This window comes from Eptatretus burgeri, chromosome 3, assembly GCF_056783735.1.
Source record: "Eptatretus burgeri isolate ZD-2024b chromosome 3, Ebu_testis_v1, whole genome shotgun sequence".
NCBI classification, from domain to species: domain Eukaryota; kingdom Metazoa; phylum Chordata; class Myxini; order Myxiniformes; family Myxinidae; genus Eptatretus; species Eptatretus burgeri.
In genome coordinates, this window is record NC_140963.1 from 123,374,715 (window position 1) to 123,390,884 (window position 16,170).

Genomic DNA, 16,170 nt, shown 5'->3' on the forward strand with positions numbered 1-16,170 from the left:
ATGCCTCACTGGACGGGAAAATAAATAACTGCCAAAGATCAATAAACAAACCAAGAGCGATGTTAAACGTAATGAGCCTGAAATACTTCAGGAGGTTTAAACATTTTCACAAATAGGGAAAGCTGGAAGCGTTGCGGAAGACATTCAATTCCATTTCAAATCGCTTCAAGGATCATTAGAGAAACGTTTGAAAAAGTTGGGGAATTGCCAACTTAATAAATAAATTTATCATAAACAAATACACCACCAGTTATAAAGGCAGGATCGAGAAAAGCTTTAATCATAGTGAAAAGGGATGGAATTTTATGAAGTTGAATGATATCACTTAAAGCTAGATATCTACGATAACAAAATAATTACCCCCAGCGTCCACGATCCAATGATGGCCGTATTCTTTTCGGACCGCCACATGACCTTGACTTTCAAAATTTATGGATAAAGTGTAAATTAATAAAATGTGTCCCCAAATACAATCTATCCATAAAACTCAACATGATGAATATCAGAGGTAAATTATTCGAGTTATGATCGCAAAGGTGTTTTTAGTTGGTGAGGTCACAATTCAGAAAAAGTAGGTCGAGGACACTAATCAGATATCAGGTGCACAGCATCAGTACAGGTACACTGTTATGAAGCAAGAACATGTTGGAAGACCTTTGAGATTACGCATTAGCAAAATTGAGTGATGATATAAAAAACGCGTTTTTTTCAGATCGCCATTTGACCTTGACCTTTAACCAGGAGGGGTATGATGTAAATTGAGAATGAATACGCCTTGTTCTGGGCTATCTGGGGAAGGCAATTTCGTTTCAATCGGATAAAGTTTCATCGAGTCATGATGAAAAATATTAAAAAAATTCTACAATTAGGTCATGACCTTAAAAATTATGTCAACCCCGAATACTTTGCATTTCCATTATTGACGTAAAATTTCATTCCGAAAATCTGAGCTGGCTCCGATACAGCTTGGAGATTGGCAGGGAAAAAGAAGAGATAGAAAAACCCAAAATGGTGGTTTAGTACTCCGAGGGATCTAATAAACTCTGGGGTAACTTTATAATAGGATGCACTAATTGTCAAAACAAACCCTACAATAGGTATAGCCTCCCCCTATCCTATAGGCTTTACTAAGCCTCCCCATCGTCACTGAATAAACGTAAAAATTTTCAGTGGGAAAAAGCTTGAGCCGTTGGGTTGTGCGATGTGATGCCGGGAATACGGATTTTAAGGGAGATTTTAATCCGATATTGATGAGGTTGTGGGGATTTTAAAAGACAAAGGATTACCCAAGTTGAGGAGCAGATCTGAAGAATGGTCGATCCTCTAAAGTCTAAACCCTTCATTTAATGTGAGGAACTTCCATTCGATTCCGGTTGTTACATCATAGCTTTCTTGCAAAGGTGTAAGGTCTGATTACATTTGAAATGTTAGCAGGTCGAACCAATTTATTTTTGGCTTTAAAGGTTATCAGGTATAATTAAAAATTTGTATGTTGGTGCATCAGGAGCCACTGAAGTACTGTTTATTGATGCCAGGAGTGATGTGACCATATTTACTCCACAAGATTAAACCAGTTGCACTATTCTCTGTGTACAGGCAAAAATCACAAGTCGTCTCCATCCTCGACCGGTGGGGGGGGGAATGCGGAAAATGAGGATTGGGATTATTTTGTGCCTATGACCTGACCGGGTCCTCCGAGCATGTATGCAAAATTTGGTGGAGATTAGCCCAGCCATTTTGGATTCTATCACGATCAGACGTACATACATACGAACATATGAATAATTGCCATATTTTGGTATGACATGGGATACAGGACATATTTAACAGCTGTTCAGTACATAGACACTTCCATTTGAAACTGTAGCAGAAGGAATCAGGTGTTGAAACTCATGCATCACTGTCGAGGGTTGAAGCTATTTAAGAGGGTTCCAAGGACCAGTATGTCAGTCTTTGCAGCATTGAGTTTGAAAAACCTCATTGATTGTCATATTTGCATGTCAGAGATCAGAATTCAGAGTGGCAGAAGAAAGCACATCATCAGGTTCAATTATGGACAGCTACATCGGGATATTGTCAGCATCACAATGAAAGCTGATATTGAAAATCCATGCAATTCCATCGTGTGGATACAAATGGAGAGAAAACAAAAGCGAACCAAGTACAGGTCCGCAAGGAACACCGACAAGCAGATGAAGAGCCAGGAATACTTACAGATGTGCAAGTCAGTAATCCGTGTGTGGAGTTGGCCTTGAATGCTAAAGGCAGAGAGTTAGGAGAGTAAGGCAGGATGCCAGACTATCAAAAACACAAGATATGTCCAGAGAGACAGCCCTGATCTCAATTCTGCATTGAGGGCCTCCATCCATTGTTTGGTGAGTAGAAGAGGCATGTCCAAGGTGGAGTGACCTCATCTGTAAGAAATTGGTCATCTAAGATGAGGTTGTTGGAGAGAAGGTAGGATTTCATATCAACTGTGATGATTGATTCCATGACCTTGCTCATGATTGGAAACAAGTCAATAGGTCAGTGGTTGAAGGGATCAGTTTTTGCACCTTTTTAGCTTACCTGGAACGTCACTCTGGGGAGCTTATGGGATGGCACATCGTCAGTCAATCAGTCAGTCTGTCCATCCACAAATACTTTCAACTTCTTCTCAGAAACAACACAAGCAATTTTGATTAAACTTGACCACAACCTTCATCACCTGTGATGGACTGAAGTTTGTTCATGACATGAGAAAAATCGGACTCAAAGGGGGGGTTGCCCCCCCAAAATATGCATTTGCTTTCTGCTCCGAAACCACATACACAATTTCAATGAAACTTGACCACAATCATTATCGCCTGTGATGTACCAATGTTTTTCTTTTATTTTATTTTGTATACAAAATCGAAGCTCGTGTAAGAGTGAATACACAGAAACATACAACAAGGCAGGAGACAAGAGGGAGGAGGAAAGGGAAGCACAAAATAGTGGGGAACAAATACAATAGGATATCTGTGGAAGGGAGAGGGATGGTGTGGGGGTACTTGGGGTAAACAAGATAATACTACAGGGGATTTCAGGAAGGAAAACTGGGAATTTGAAGGAGGTGGGTTTGGGGTGGATTAGCAGGGGTAGGAAAAATCGTGGATTTGGATGGGGGAAGATAAGAGATGGTGGTGAACAGCTGTTTTGAAGACCTGAAGGGAAGAGTGGGATTAAAGAGAGTGTGGGATTGAAGAGAGTGTGGGAGTTTGTTCCAAAGGTGGGAAAAAAGAGGCATGAAAGAGTGAAGGTGAACAGTGATTCTTCATTTAAGAATCGTGCCATCAAAAATAAATGAAGGTAAAAGGAGGTCTATGGGGTGGTTGGGAGGTGGGGGGGTTGCCCCCCAAAATAAATATTTCTTCTCAGAAACTACACACAAGATTTCAATGAAACTTGTCCACAACCTTAATCACCTGTGATGTAACACAATTTGTTAATGATATTAAAAAAGTTGGGGTCTAAGGGAGTGTATGTGGTGGTTTCCCCTCAAAATATGTATTTGCATTCTTCTCCAAAACTACACGCATAATTTCAATGAAACTTGACCACAACCTTCATCACCCGTGAAGTACCAAAGTTTGTTCACACCATTAAAAAAATTGGGGTTTAGGGGGGTTTACGGGGGTGGGGGAGGGGGATGGAGTTGACCCCCACAATAGGTATTTGCTTTCTTTTCCGAAACTAGACACAATTTTGATGAAGCTTGTCGACAACCTTCATCATCCGTGATGCACCAAAGTTTTAACACCTCCCCTCGCTACACCAGCTGATATGCCCGGTCAGCCATGCAGAATATCGCGTTCGGCTAGAGAACATCCAGCGTCCCTGCACGACCATGGAGCTCACGGAGCGGAGGGAGAAATCCGGACCCGAACCACTGAACATTGGTTGACCACAATTCCAGCCGGATTGTAGGTTTGTCAGGGTGTGCATACGATTTCCCACACTCTCATTTATTCGAATGTCTGGATCCATTTGCATGGAAGCGCTAAGCAATTGTTCTAAGGTATCAGATAGCGAGTCTATCACATAAGTTGGGGATAAGAGGAATCCATACATGCTTGTAGATTTGTGAATATTGTTTGCATTGCCCATCCTGATTTTTCCCACCATTTCCCCCATTTTAATTTCCCGACCATTATTTTCCCCGCAAATTTATTGCTGTTGTAATAAATCCATGAATGAGATGATATCGTGTCTTGACTTATCAGGCTTGACTTGACTATGTGTCTTGACTTTGATCTGAGATAGCGCGCCTGGGGCAATTGCCCAAGTGATTAATTGGTCAGACAGATATATTTTAATATTCGTTACTCAGTCTTTGGCACAGTGCCCCATCTGCTTCAATCATCTCACAGGTACGGTAAAGCGACCATCGCACATGGATCCAGCCACAGGTGAGTGTTTTAGACGGCGTCCGTGGTCTTTTGATCGACACGCCGGTCTTTCGGAGTTCTCGGGCAAAGTCTGCAACAATACCTCATTATATATTGAACTATTTTTGAGTATCTTGTTCTGCGATCTTTGTAAACGCCACTCATAGCTCAGCGACAGATCAGACATTGGTTTTTGTCTACTCCAATTCCATCAGGAATACGAGAATAGCATTTGGTAGGGCACTTACCTCTGCCAGGCTGAACGGTTTACGTTTTGTATCCCACTGATATGCCGGATCTGCAACAGGACTTGAACAAAAATCGAATCAGCTTGTTCTTGTCACCTTCCCAACTCATTCACCAAGTTTTGTCCGAATCCGTCCATAAATTTTTGAGATATCCTGCTCACAGACAGACAAGCAGACAGATGAGGTTGAAGCATAACCCGCCGTCCACCTTCGTTGGCAGAGGTAATAATCCTACATCAGAGAAAAGCATAAGTTGTACTCAACCGACTCCTCATGTCTTGTACAAATTATATGATAACCATTCATGAGTACAGTCTGCTCGTCTGAAGAGAAGAAATACACGAAATATGTCTGCTGATTCTCACAGAAAACTTGATTTATTTATTGACGAAATCACAAAGTTACAGTTCCTTTCATACAAATAATCATTTATTGCAACAGTAATCAAGAAAGCATTTGAGGTAAATTGATAAATGACTGAAAAAAGTGCAAACACTTTGAAATGATGGAAAACATCTGTTTCCCATTTAATTCTCATTTATTTATACATGGTTGTTTCAGTAGTATTCACTGGTGTATATACAAACTTTACACTGGTATATGCTGAAACAAAATGCACTACCAGGGACTCATGAAGACACAGAGTTCGAGGGAATCGTAATTTGAACGGGTTGAAATGATTGCTCGGACATGGAAACATTTCAAAAAAAATTTACCAAGTGTTTTGCTGTTTTTCATGTCAAAAACATCGAATAACCAACGTATAATCATAATCCACCAAGGATAAGTATTCTTTGAATGAAGCATGGGGGATGGAAAGGGAAAAGGTTTTGTGGACCGTCTTCAAACCTCAAATATCCACAAAATATCACTTCGGTAACAACTCATGGCAAAGTTGACAGTCAGGTTTTGGACTGGATAGCGTCTTCTAGTTTATAGTTGCACAGATCAGATGTCTGGTCTGGAGTCAGACAGAACTGTCAAACTCGTCTGAAGTAGGACAGGGTCGTCTCGTTTGGAATTGAATGGAATTGTCTCGCTTGGAGTCAGACATGGTCGTCTAGTCTAGATCAGTCAGACCGAGTCCCATTCAACGAAGGCTATCCGGGGTTGATTGTAGCACAACATCACAACTTTGTCCTCAAAGGTTGATCCTAAAAAAAGATGGATAGTTTGGGTCCTGGGAAGACTCTTTTCCACCTTCTAAACCCCCAAAAAGGAGATTACAACTAACATCAGAAGTTCTGCATATCTGGGACAACCCTTAGCAACCATGTAGATCCTGAGGAACATTTTGAAGTTGAATTTATCAATGTATTTGCAGACCACAAACAATGTTAACAATGAATACTTGTGTAAATGCAATAAAGTTCGGGTTGTCGTTCTTTTGTTTGTTTGCTGGTGTTTCATCATAATTATTGGGAGGTCAGGTTATTGGCTCAAAAACTCAAAACAAGATCTCTGAAGTTATGTGGTCAGCATTTCACACGTATTTGAGGTCTAAACACTGCTTCATAAAGCTTTGAACGAGCTTGTTCAATGTCCGGCGAGTCGTCATGGAGAAAATTTGCAACACCACGAGTGTGCGTTTCAATCGACATTAATTTTTAATTATTTCCTTCATTTGAAAAGAAAATGTTTTTAGTTGATGACTTACCCTTCTATAATCTTTATTTCTGTTCAGTGAGCTTGATATAAAAAGACAAAGGAATAATGCTGCAGTCAACTAAGCAATCGATAAGATCTCCACTGTGAAGCTTCAAAAGGATCGGAATTACAAGAAGAGATCAAAGCGCTCATGGAAGAGCATACTAATGAAGTTGAATTTGCTTTCAGAAAGATATCCAGCCCAGTGTTAAGTTTCTTTGTTTAGCAAATCATGCCCATGTGGTGTTATCAACATGGTTAACCTCAATATGGTCCAAGTAATATCAACAATCAATAACTCATTGGAATTCTTGGTCAAAGAAGGGATTGTTGCCAACCCTGAAAGCACAGCTGCCATTTATAAAAAAAAAAATTCATATAGCAGGACGGTGAAACTTCAAGAAGTATCAAAACAACTCATTTGAAGATGTTTCAAAGTCAGTCTGTAAATCCCCAATAATATGCTTGGGTACAGAAAGTGGTTATGAGTGACCAATGGATGGAGGTCCTGTATGTCGTTTTGGGAAGTGGATTGTCACACGGAAGCACATATTCATTTGTCGATGATGCTATTCGAAAAGTTTCAGCCTCATAAACCAAATGCACATGATCGTAACCAGTCGATCAAGTCCAGTTATGAGCTGATAGATTGACTGCTGGAACCCAGAGGTACGGACAGAAAAAAAATCGATGAAGTGAGTCACGAGGTTAAATAAATAGGCAGCGATAATTAATTGGAATATGGTAAACTATCGTTACTCTCTGTAAGCAGCGTTTAATGAAATGTTGGACATGAAAGGTTTCCAAAACAAATAAAAAAATCTGTAAATTTGACCTGTACGTGACTTTGGGATATTCTTCATGAAGTACGATCTCCAGTTCTACAGATGCTTCAAGGTGAGTTTCATCTATCATATCGACATCATGGCTTTTTATTCTACAATGACTAAGGCTGGTAGAGAATGACGAAGAAAAATGACATCATTAAATAATGGACGAATCGATTATAGGATGCAGGATTCAAACGGGCACTTTTGAGCCAGGAAATATGATCAAACCATAAAACATCTCAGACTCGCTTTACCCCCTCTGAGATTTCAGGGAATTCTGATGATTTACGATGTGTCCTGTAAGACTACAGTTATTGCTTAATATTACAACAGACGTGGTCAAGCTGTGTGAAGTTATCAAATACAAACGATCTTCGCACACAGCATATCTTCATTCTCCATAGCCGTGCTACATTTGCATGATTTTGAAGAATAGCAAAACTCATGCTGTGCTGGAACTCATCAATAACTGAGGTTTTTAATGGCTCGACCATTCACAGCTCATTTCCTCCAGTCCAGAGCATTCAGAAAACTATTATTCCCGGTGAAACTTCCACTTATCCTTTTATAGATGAATGGTGTATGTGAAAATGATCTTCCTCTGTTCTAAATTTTTTTTTAGCTGCCAACCATTTGTTTTTTTCCTTTTACTTGCTCTGAAAATGCATGTGTATCTCCAAATAAGTGAATTGAACTTTGTCATTCGATTCTGGTTGTAATTTCCTTGAAGCCTCCCAAAAATTAAAGGATGCCTATATATTACATCCAAATTGAATGGAAGTTGCAATTGGATTAAAAAATAATAATAATAATAATAATATAATGGGGGAAACTTTTTTTGGAATGAGGATACAAATGGGTTGGAGAGCAGGAGAGTGAACATAAAAAGTCGGTTGGAAATACTTAGCAATGGCAGGGGGAAGAAAGGGAAATTGACGAGACAGAGTTGGAAGGGAATGGGGTTGTGAAAAACATTTCTGTGGTTTGGCGTACGTAATATGCAGACTTATTAAAAAAAAAGTTTTGCTATATTTATGTAATTTTGGGAGCCTGGTGTTGGCGCAGTGGTTTGGGCAGCGGCTTGGGATCCAAAAGGTCCTGAGTTCAAGCCCCGTTGGGCCACTGAATTAATACACCAGGGGGTTAACTCAGCCTGTCATCCTTCCGAGGTCAGCGAAATGAGTACCAGTATACTGGGCCGGTGTATACCCCGGTTAAAATAGGTATACCATATCCCTGTGTCGTAAGAGGCGACCAGGATTGCGTCAGGAAGGGCATCCGGCATAAAACATGTGCCAAATCACTATGCGGATCATACAGATGATCCGCTGTGGCGACCCCTATCGGGAGCAGCCGAAAGAAGAAGAAGATATTTATGTAATTTTGCTCGAGAAAATTTGTAATATTGAGAAAATTTGTATCAAACAATCACACTACCAATGTTGTTGCCTTCAAACGATGTCATCATAAATGTGATCATTACATGACAGTCACCTACAATCGTGGTTCCATGTTTCTGCTGATGAGAAAAAGCTCGCAATTAATGGAACATTAAAGTGATTAAAAGGGCTATTTGGCCCTTCAAGGTTAAAGACCAGTGCAAAATACCGAGACGGAGGTTCACAAAGATTTTAACTATTTAAGTGGCAGCATTACCCTTAGCTTACCACCGTTCTCAGAAATGTCCTTCGTTTAACACCAGGATGTCATAAATAACCCTCCCCACACTCCTCCTTACACCAAAATCTAATATTCATCACATGCCCAGTAAAAACTTCCCACCATAAAAATGCATTGCAAGTCCGTCCACTAGTCTGAATGAGTTGGACATTTGAACATAAGACATACAGGCACAGGCCTAATAGATGTGCTGTCTTCACACAGCATGCTATGGAGGCCTCGACCCATCTCAATAGGACTACAGTACCGTCTCTCGGCATATGCCAATGTGGCTGTGCGGCCGGTCTTGGCCTGTTCTCGGCCTCGTCCTGCGTCTGCTCACCATGCCTTCCACAGGCTGCCACAGGTCGATCGCACGTTGGTCGGCTTCTGCTCTCACAATACCGCTGTGCTCCTTAGAGTCTGTCCGCAGGTGTTCATCTCTTGTAGAGAGTTCCTGTTGATTCCCACCGTTCAGGCCATCCTCCGAGTTCAGTGGCATGGGTGAGCGCAATGTGTTGACGTCATTAGGTGCATCAAGATTCGAATCACAGGCTGTAGCTTGCCTACTGCGCTGCATGTGTCGAGTCTCTGTGAGTCTCGAACCAATCACAATGGCCTACACACGGAAATAAGTGGGAAAACCAAGAGGTAAATATTATATTGCTCAACATTCCTCCTGGAACGGCTTGACCAAAAACCACAACTGTACAAAAGTGCAGACTGGCACACTTTTATATCTGCACTCATTCCCACAAACAAGGTCAAACTGCAGGTAACTTCAAGGTGGTAGAGTGAGATGGACATTAAGTTATTCAGTTCTCTCTCCTTTCTCTTGTTTCTCACCCTTGCACAGAAAAAGGCCATTTTCCAGACCTTGACAATTCAGCAGAGAGCCATTCAGGCAGGAACTCAAAGTCATCACCTTTATGGTTCATTGCCGATACAGCCGAGTTTTAAAGCAAAACTAAGCCCACTTGCCAAGGAGGAAATTGTCAAGGAAGCAAAGCCACTTGGCTATAAACTGCCAGAACTGATCAGGTGATATAACTGGCTGAAACTTTGCTATTAGCATGTTCTATTTACTCCGATAATGTTTAATCAAATGGATGTGTGCACCACCCTACATACACAAACAAGGTAAAAATCATATGAGCAGGCAATAAAATTTTCATTTCACTCGAAAATCATGTTCCTTTGTATTTTTTCCAAAATTATAATTCAAAATAGAGAATCAATTGATAGGACGGCCATTTCCAAATGGTCCAACTATCAATTAACTTCACAAATCCCATATTAATTCACAAATGGCCGACGACCATTTCACAAAGCAATATTGCAAACATCCGGCGCAACAATGTCAATTACACTCAGATGCTTGTGTGCTTCCCACAGTGGTAATTGGCAGTTATTACTGGGTGTAGTAACCGGGGTGACCGAATTTTTTTTCAACTGCTGGCTTTGATAAGGAAGCAAGGTGAAAAAAACCCCTACAAATTATCGGAAGGAGGATGGCACACCTGTTTGTCATGTATCAGTCGTGCTGATCGATTTAAAGGCACAAAACTAATGTCCTTGTATCTGTGTCTGCTCCGAACATGTAATTAATGGTATGAGGTTCAGCCTATTACAAGACAAAATTATTTCAATTAAGTGAGCATTCAAAACTTTTGTAACTCGGTACCAGCCAATTTTGCTGGTAAAACTTTGTGACATGTAGCAGCATGTCATATTTACCAGGGTACGACCCCAAGTAGCCATGTATTATGTGAATCATTTCCTCAGGCTGTTGGTTGTTAATGTTTCAGAGTGATGGTGATTGATACATAGTTCCATTATGACTACTTTAATAAGCCCCCTAATTATCCCCACCTTATTGTGGGATCAGCTGGGGAAAGATTTTTGTCAGGCCTTTCATGAACCAACTGAGCAGGCCTGGATGCTCAACTGCAGGTGGCAGGAATTTGTAATTTGTTCAAGATGCTGACGATAACCTGCTTATTCTTCATGAAAAACGCTGTGGGATCTTTAAAGTCCATCAACGAATGCTATCAGGCGAGACTCCCAGCTGAATGCCCAAGTGAGGGATGGCACATTTCGTGACTTAATGCCCTGTGTGTGAAGCATCAACACCCATTATAATAAAACATTGTCAAAATTTTAGGCCACGACTTACAGGTGTGGGCCTTTTGGACAACCCCCCCCCCCCAAAAAAAAGATACATTTCATTTCTTATAACTATTTTTTAATTATCACATGTTCATTTTCTCCATATTTATAGAGAAACTTTTAGGCCTGGGCTGTGATACAAACCTTGCCTTGTAATGTTTCTAATGGTTAGGTATGGGAACAAACTCCAGTTTATCCTGAAACGTTTGTTATGATCATTAAACCCAATACCCAGGCAGATACAAAACTAGAACGGCACTTGGTGGAGCACATACCTTCGCCAGGCTGAACAGTTTACGTGTTGCATCCCACTGATGGATCTGCATCCAGACGTTAAACAAGATCAAATCTGCCTGTTCTTGTCACCGAACCAACTCCGTCCACAACGTTTGAAATATTACGCTTCAGATAGTCTTTGGTCCCATCTTTCAAAGGTGAAGAATTATTTCGAAAGTTAAAATTTTTGTTATTGTAACCGGATCCAGATCTTCACAAACATCGAATAAATTTGTCCGTGTCAAACACCCAACATGTCCAGCAAGTTTTGGCCGAATCCATCCAAAATGTTTTGAGATATCCTGCTCACAGACAGATTGGGGTGAAACCATAACCTCCACACACCTTCGGTAGCAGAGGTAGTGACATTTCTCCTACAGTTTGTTATTACGATGTTACTTCGTCCAAAGTGTGAGCTCTTCTTTGGAAAAGGTAAAATGATAAATATATAAATAATCAATCCTAATAAATCTCAGTGTGTGTCCATCAATCAGTCCATCCATCCATCTCCTCCATAACTCCAAAACCATGAAACCTAGTGCCCCCAAAATTTGCATGTATACATAAGAAGGGAACTCAAAGGTGGTCCAAGAGTGAAAATTGATTTATTGGGTTAATTAAAACACCCATTTGAAGATAATTAACGGCCTTATTTAAGAATCGTTCAGCAAGGATCATCCTTGGTCACCTCGCTGCCCCTCGCTGGGGTCTTAGTTCACCATTTTTTGGCCTGCTCAACAATGCCTTGACTTGGAACAGGCCGCAACGGTTTTTGAACGATAAAGGTATTTTTTTTTCCACTTTCCTCACTCATATCATCGAATGCTTGATCATCATACCTATGAATCACTGGATACATTACAATGCTTATAAATGCCAGGAGGTTCCAGCGTTTGTGGCTTGATTTCATTTCCGCACATGCCCTAACCTCTAGAATCTCGTAGTCTGAGCCAAATTACATTATTTAAACTTCTTAATTGACCTCAGCAGCAGTTACGACTGTTAAAAAAGGTGTTCATTTGATTAATTCAGACATTGCTTGACATTCCAGGCATCTTCGAGTGCATGGTGTTTATATGACTGTTCGGCGATCGTGAATCGCTTATCGCTTACTAAGCCAGCCATTCTATGTCAACCATTTCATTGGAGTGCTTACTTGAGTGCGTAAGCCACATGGCGAGCACTCTACATGCTGCTTGGTTGTTAGTTTCCAAGTCATGGCTACACATGACAAAAGTATTTGCACTGCCACTGAATATATCGATCGACTTGAACAAACTTTAGGCCCGACTCACCTGCATTTGGCCCCATGTTGTTGCGCGATGCCTTGGGCGGTGGCTCACTCGCTGAAAATGTGCAATTTTATTTTACATGATGTTTTCCATTTTTGTACGATCTTCTTTCATTATATGACCCATCACTTCGACATAGATAGATACTTGTAAAAAAATTAAACGTTTCGTTTTAAAAGTTTTTCAACAGTTTCTTTGGAGCGCTTGCTTGGCCACTTAAACTTCAAACTCTGCAGGCTTCCATGGTGATACCGCGGCTTAGTTCCCCATGGGGACATCTCTGGAGTTAGGAAGGCAAAATAAATTAGAGGATTACAATGAGTAGAAAAAGTTTTCAGTGGTTACAAAGCAATGAACCACCACATCATGGCAGGATAGTCGAGATGTATGGCTGCTCGCTCTTAGCTGTCTAGCCTGGTTTGAATCCTAATCTAGCTATAAACTGTCATCCAGTGTTTCACAGGCAGGATGATTCATCAAAGTGTGTGTCATCTCTCGGATGGAGGTGAAACTGGTCAGTCACATCTGCCAGAATCCACTCCATCCTTTCTCCCTCCTCACTCACCCCTCTCTCATTGACCTGCCTCTCTCTCTCTCTCTCTCTCTCTCTCTCTCTCTCTCTCTCTCTCTCTCTCTCTCTCTCTCTCTCTCTCTCTCTCTCTCTCTCTCTCCTCTCCCTCTCCCACCCCTCTTCCTCTCTCACCCTCTCCCCCTCTCTCTCACCCCTCTCCCTCTCTCTCTCTCCCCTCTCCCTCTCTCTCTCACCCCTCTCCGTCTCTCTCACCCCTCCCCCTCTCTCTCACCCCTCTCCCTCTCTCTCACCCCTCTCCGTCTCTCTCAGCCCTCTCCCTCTCTCTCCACCCCTCTCCCTCTCTCTCACCCCTCTCCGTCTCTCTCACCCCTCTCCCTCTCTCTCCACCCCTCTCCCTCCCTCTCTCTCCCAATCCCTCTCCCTCTCCCACCCTCTCCCTTCCACTCCTCACCCTCTTTCTCACACCTCTCACGCTCTCTCACTCACCCCTCACCCTTTCTCTCTCACCCCTCTCCGTCTCTCTCCCATCCCTCTCCCTCTTTCTCCCCCACTCTCTCCCTCTCTCTCCCCCCTCTCATGCTCCGTCACCCACCTCTCACCCTCTCTCACTCACCCCTCACCCATCCCTCACCCTCTCTCTCCCACCTCTCCACTCCTCCATTTTTTCTCCCCTTCCTCTCTCTCCCACCACTCCTCCCTCTGTTAAGCGAAATATTAAGGACTGATGGTTTAGTTTTGAAAATTTAGAAAATGTTGCTGTTTAGGAGTGTTTTATCGCCCTTCCCTCTCCCTCACACTGCCTTCCATTCCGTGCCCTTCACTCTGCCTTCCCTTCATGCTACCTTCCCTTCCTCTCACATTGCCTTCCATTCCCCTCACTTTGCCTTCCCTTCCCCTCACTTTTCTTCCCCACACTTTGCCTTCCCTTTCCTTCCCTTCCCCTCACTTTTCCTTCCCTTTCCCTCACTTTTCCTTCCCTTCCCCTCACGCTGGCTTCCTTTTTCTCTCGCTGGCTTCCCTTTCCCTCACACTGCCTTCCCTTTCCCTAAAGCTGCCTTCCATTTCCCTCATGCTGCCTTCCCTTTCCCTCACGCTGGCTTCCTTTTTCTCTCGCTGGCTTCCCTTTCCCTCACACTGCCTTCCCTTCCCCTCATGCTGGCTTCCTTTTTCTCTCGCTGGCTTCCCTTTCCCTCACACTGCCTTCCCTTTCGCTCACGCTGCCTACCCTTGCCCTCACGCTGGCTTCCTTTTTCTCTCACTGGCTTCCCTTTCCCGAACGCTGCCTTCCCTTTCCCTCACACTGCCTTCCCTTTCCCTCATGCTGCCTTCCCTTCCCCTCACGCTGGCTTCCTTTTTCTCTTGCTGGCTTCCCTTTCCCTCACACTGCCTTCCCTTTCCCTCACGCTGCCTTCCCTTCCCCTCACGCTGGCTTCCTTTTTCTCTCGCTGGCTTCCCTTCCCTAACGCTGCCTTCCCTTTCCCTCACACTGCCTTTCCTTCCCCTCACGCTGCCTTCCCTCCTGTCGAGAACCCCTCCCTCCCTTTCCCCCTCAAGTACCCCTACCAACCCTATCCTCCTCAAGTCCCCTGACCAAACGCAAATCCAGAACCTCTCCCCTCACGCTTACCCCCTCCCAACTCCCCTTCCCCTCCTCTATCCTCCTCCCTCCTTTCTCTCCTTCCCCTCCTTAGTATTCCCGACCACGAAGTAACGGGTTGTGTTTGCTCGTTTATGAATAAGTGTCATTTGAAAATGTATCCGTGTCATGAATCCCTTCACTCATTGTCACCAAGTGAGGATCCTCCTCAATTATCAATATTTTCTCTGTCTACACTGTGCTACATTGTAAGGCTATCAAAATAAGTCCCCATTGATTTATATGCCATCCAACCTTTTTTAGAGCATTGAAAGTGAGAGATTACAGTGGAAAGTGCCATACAAACGTCATAAAACACGCTCCACATTTATCGCTGCTCAACACAATGGCCACCCAATCGGTGAGAAGGAAAGTCGGAATCTATATAACTACATCATTACCTGTAGAAGATGCTTTCAATGATGATTTAAGGCCAAGGTTTTCTAAATCGAGTGAAATTTAGTCAAAAACCAGACAAAAAGCTTTGTCATGCTTAAAAGACAATCCTAGAAAAAAGTAATTTATAAAGTCCACAATACATTAGAAGAGAGATGGCTTAAAGGGGTATTGATATATTATGCTGGTCTGGCAGCATATCCAAGAGGGGGCACACTCACCCAGAAGTTGTCAAGCCTGGGTTTGAATCTCGATCCAGCTATAAACTATCATCCTGGTGATTCACATGCAGTGTGAGGCATCAATGTGCTCCATCCATTCGAAATACGTTAAGCCAGAGGATCCGTCTGCCAGCATTGGCTGTTGGTGGACATGAAAGATCCCACGGTGTCTTTCGTTAAAAGGAGAGTGAGTTATCGTTGGAACCATGGAAAATGATAAATTGCTCCTCCAACCAACAGAGTGTACTGCCTCAACAACACCACCACATTCCCAGCATCTGCATGATGCAAATTCGATGAGACTTGGTGGTGTCATGGTTGGAGTATCCACTGTGGGTGTTGGACGTTGGCGGTTCGAGCCCTGGCGGAGTCATGCTGCTTCCTTGCTTGACACTCAGCACTTACAAACGATACAACATGGACAAACAACCATGGGTTGACAACTGTGGGGCAGGCTTCATGGGCTTAATGGCCTCTTCCTACATGAAAGTTCCTTGCAAGTTAACTCGTATTTAAATGCATGAATGAACATACTACATTGGCACTTGTGTGACACATCTTTGTTCTTGTACACACAATATGCAGGAGCAGGGACAGCAAGCTTTTTCTTTCCTTATGCTAAATTTAGCCTATGGGATAGTGATAAAACTGATACAGTGACCAGCAAGACCTCAAAATAAGACAATCTATTTTTAGTCGGTGTTAAATTGAGTTTGTCTTCTTGTAGTAGTCACATGACAAAAAGGAAAAATGGATCTTTTTTCCACCTTTGGCTGACCAACACAAGCAAACATCAGGAAAAGTATGTACAGGAGGAGACAATTTGTACCATCATGCCTGCTGTTGTCATTTAAG

The 16,170-nt window shown here is 42.5% G+C and overlaps 1 protein-coding gene across 9 annotated transcripts in view; it reads right to left on the reverse strand.

Annotated features, from left to right (window-relative positions):
• Positions 1 to 5,153: 5,153 nt before the first annotated feature.
• The window catches only part of LOC147030900 (protein ENTREP2-like), a 312,148-nt gene continuing 301,131 nt past the window's right edge, over positions 5,154 to 16,170 (reverse strand). For all 9 annotated transcript variants that reach the window (XM_085875459.1, XM_085875457.1, XM_085875456.1 and 6 more), the window contains one exon: positions 5,154 to 9,412. In XM_085875459.1, the coding sequence (XP_085731585.1) occupies positions 9,053 to 9,412 (360 nt within the window). In that variant the 3' untranslated portion in view covers positions 5,154 to 9,052. The remainder of the gene's footprint in view (positions 9,413 to 16,170) is intronic.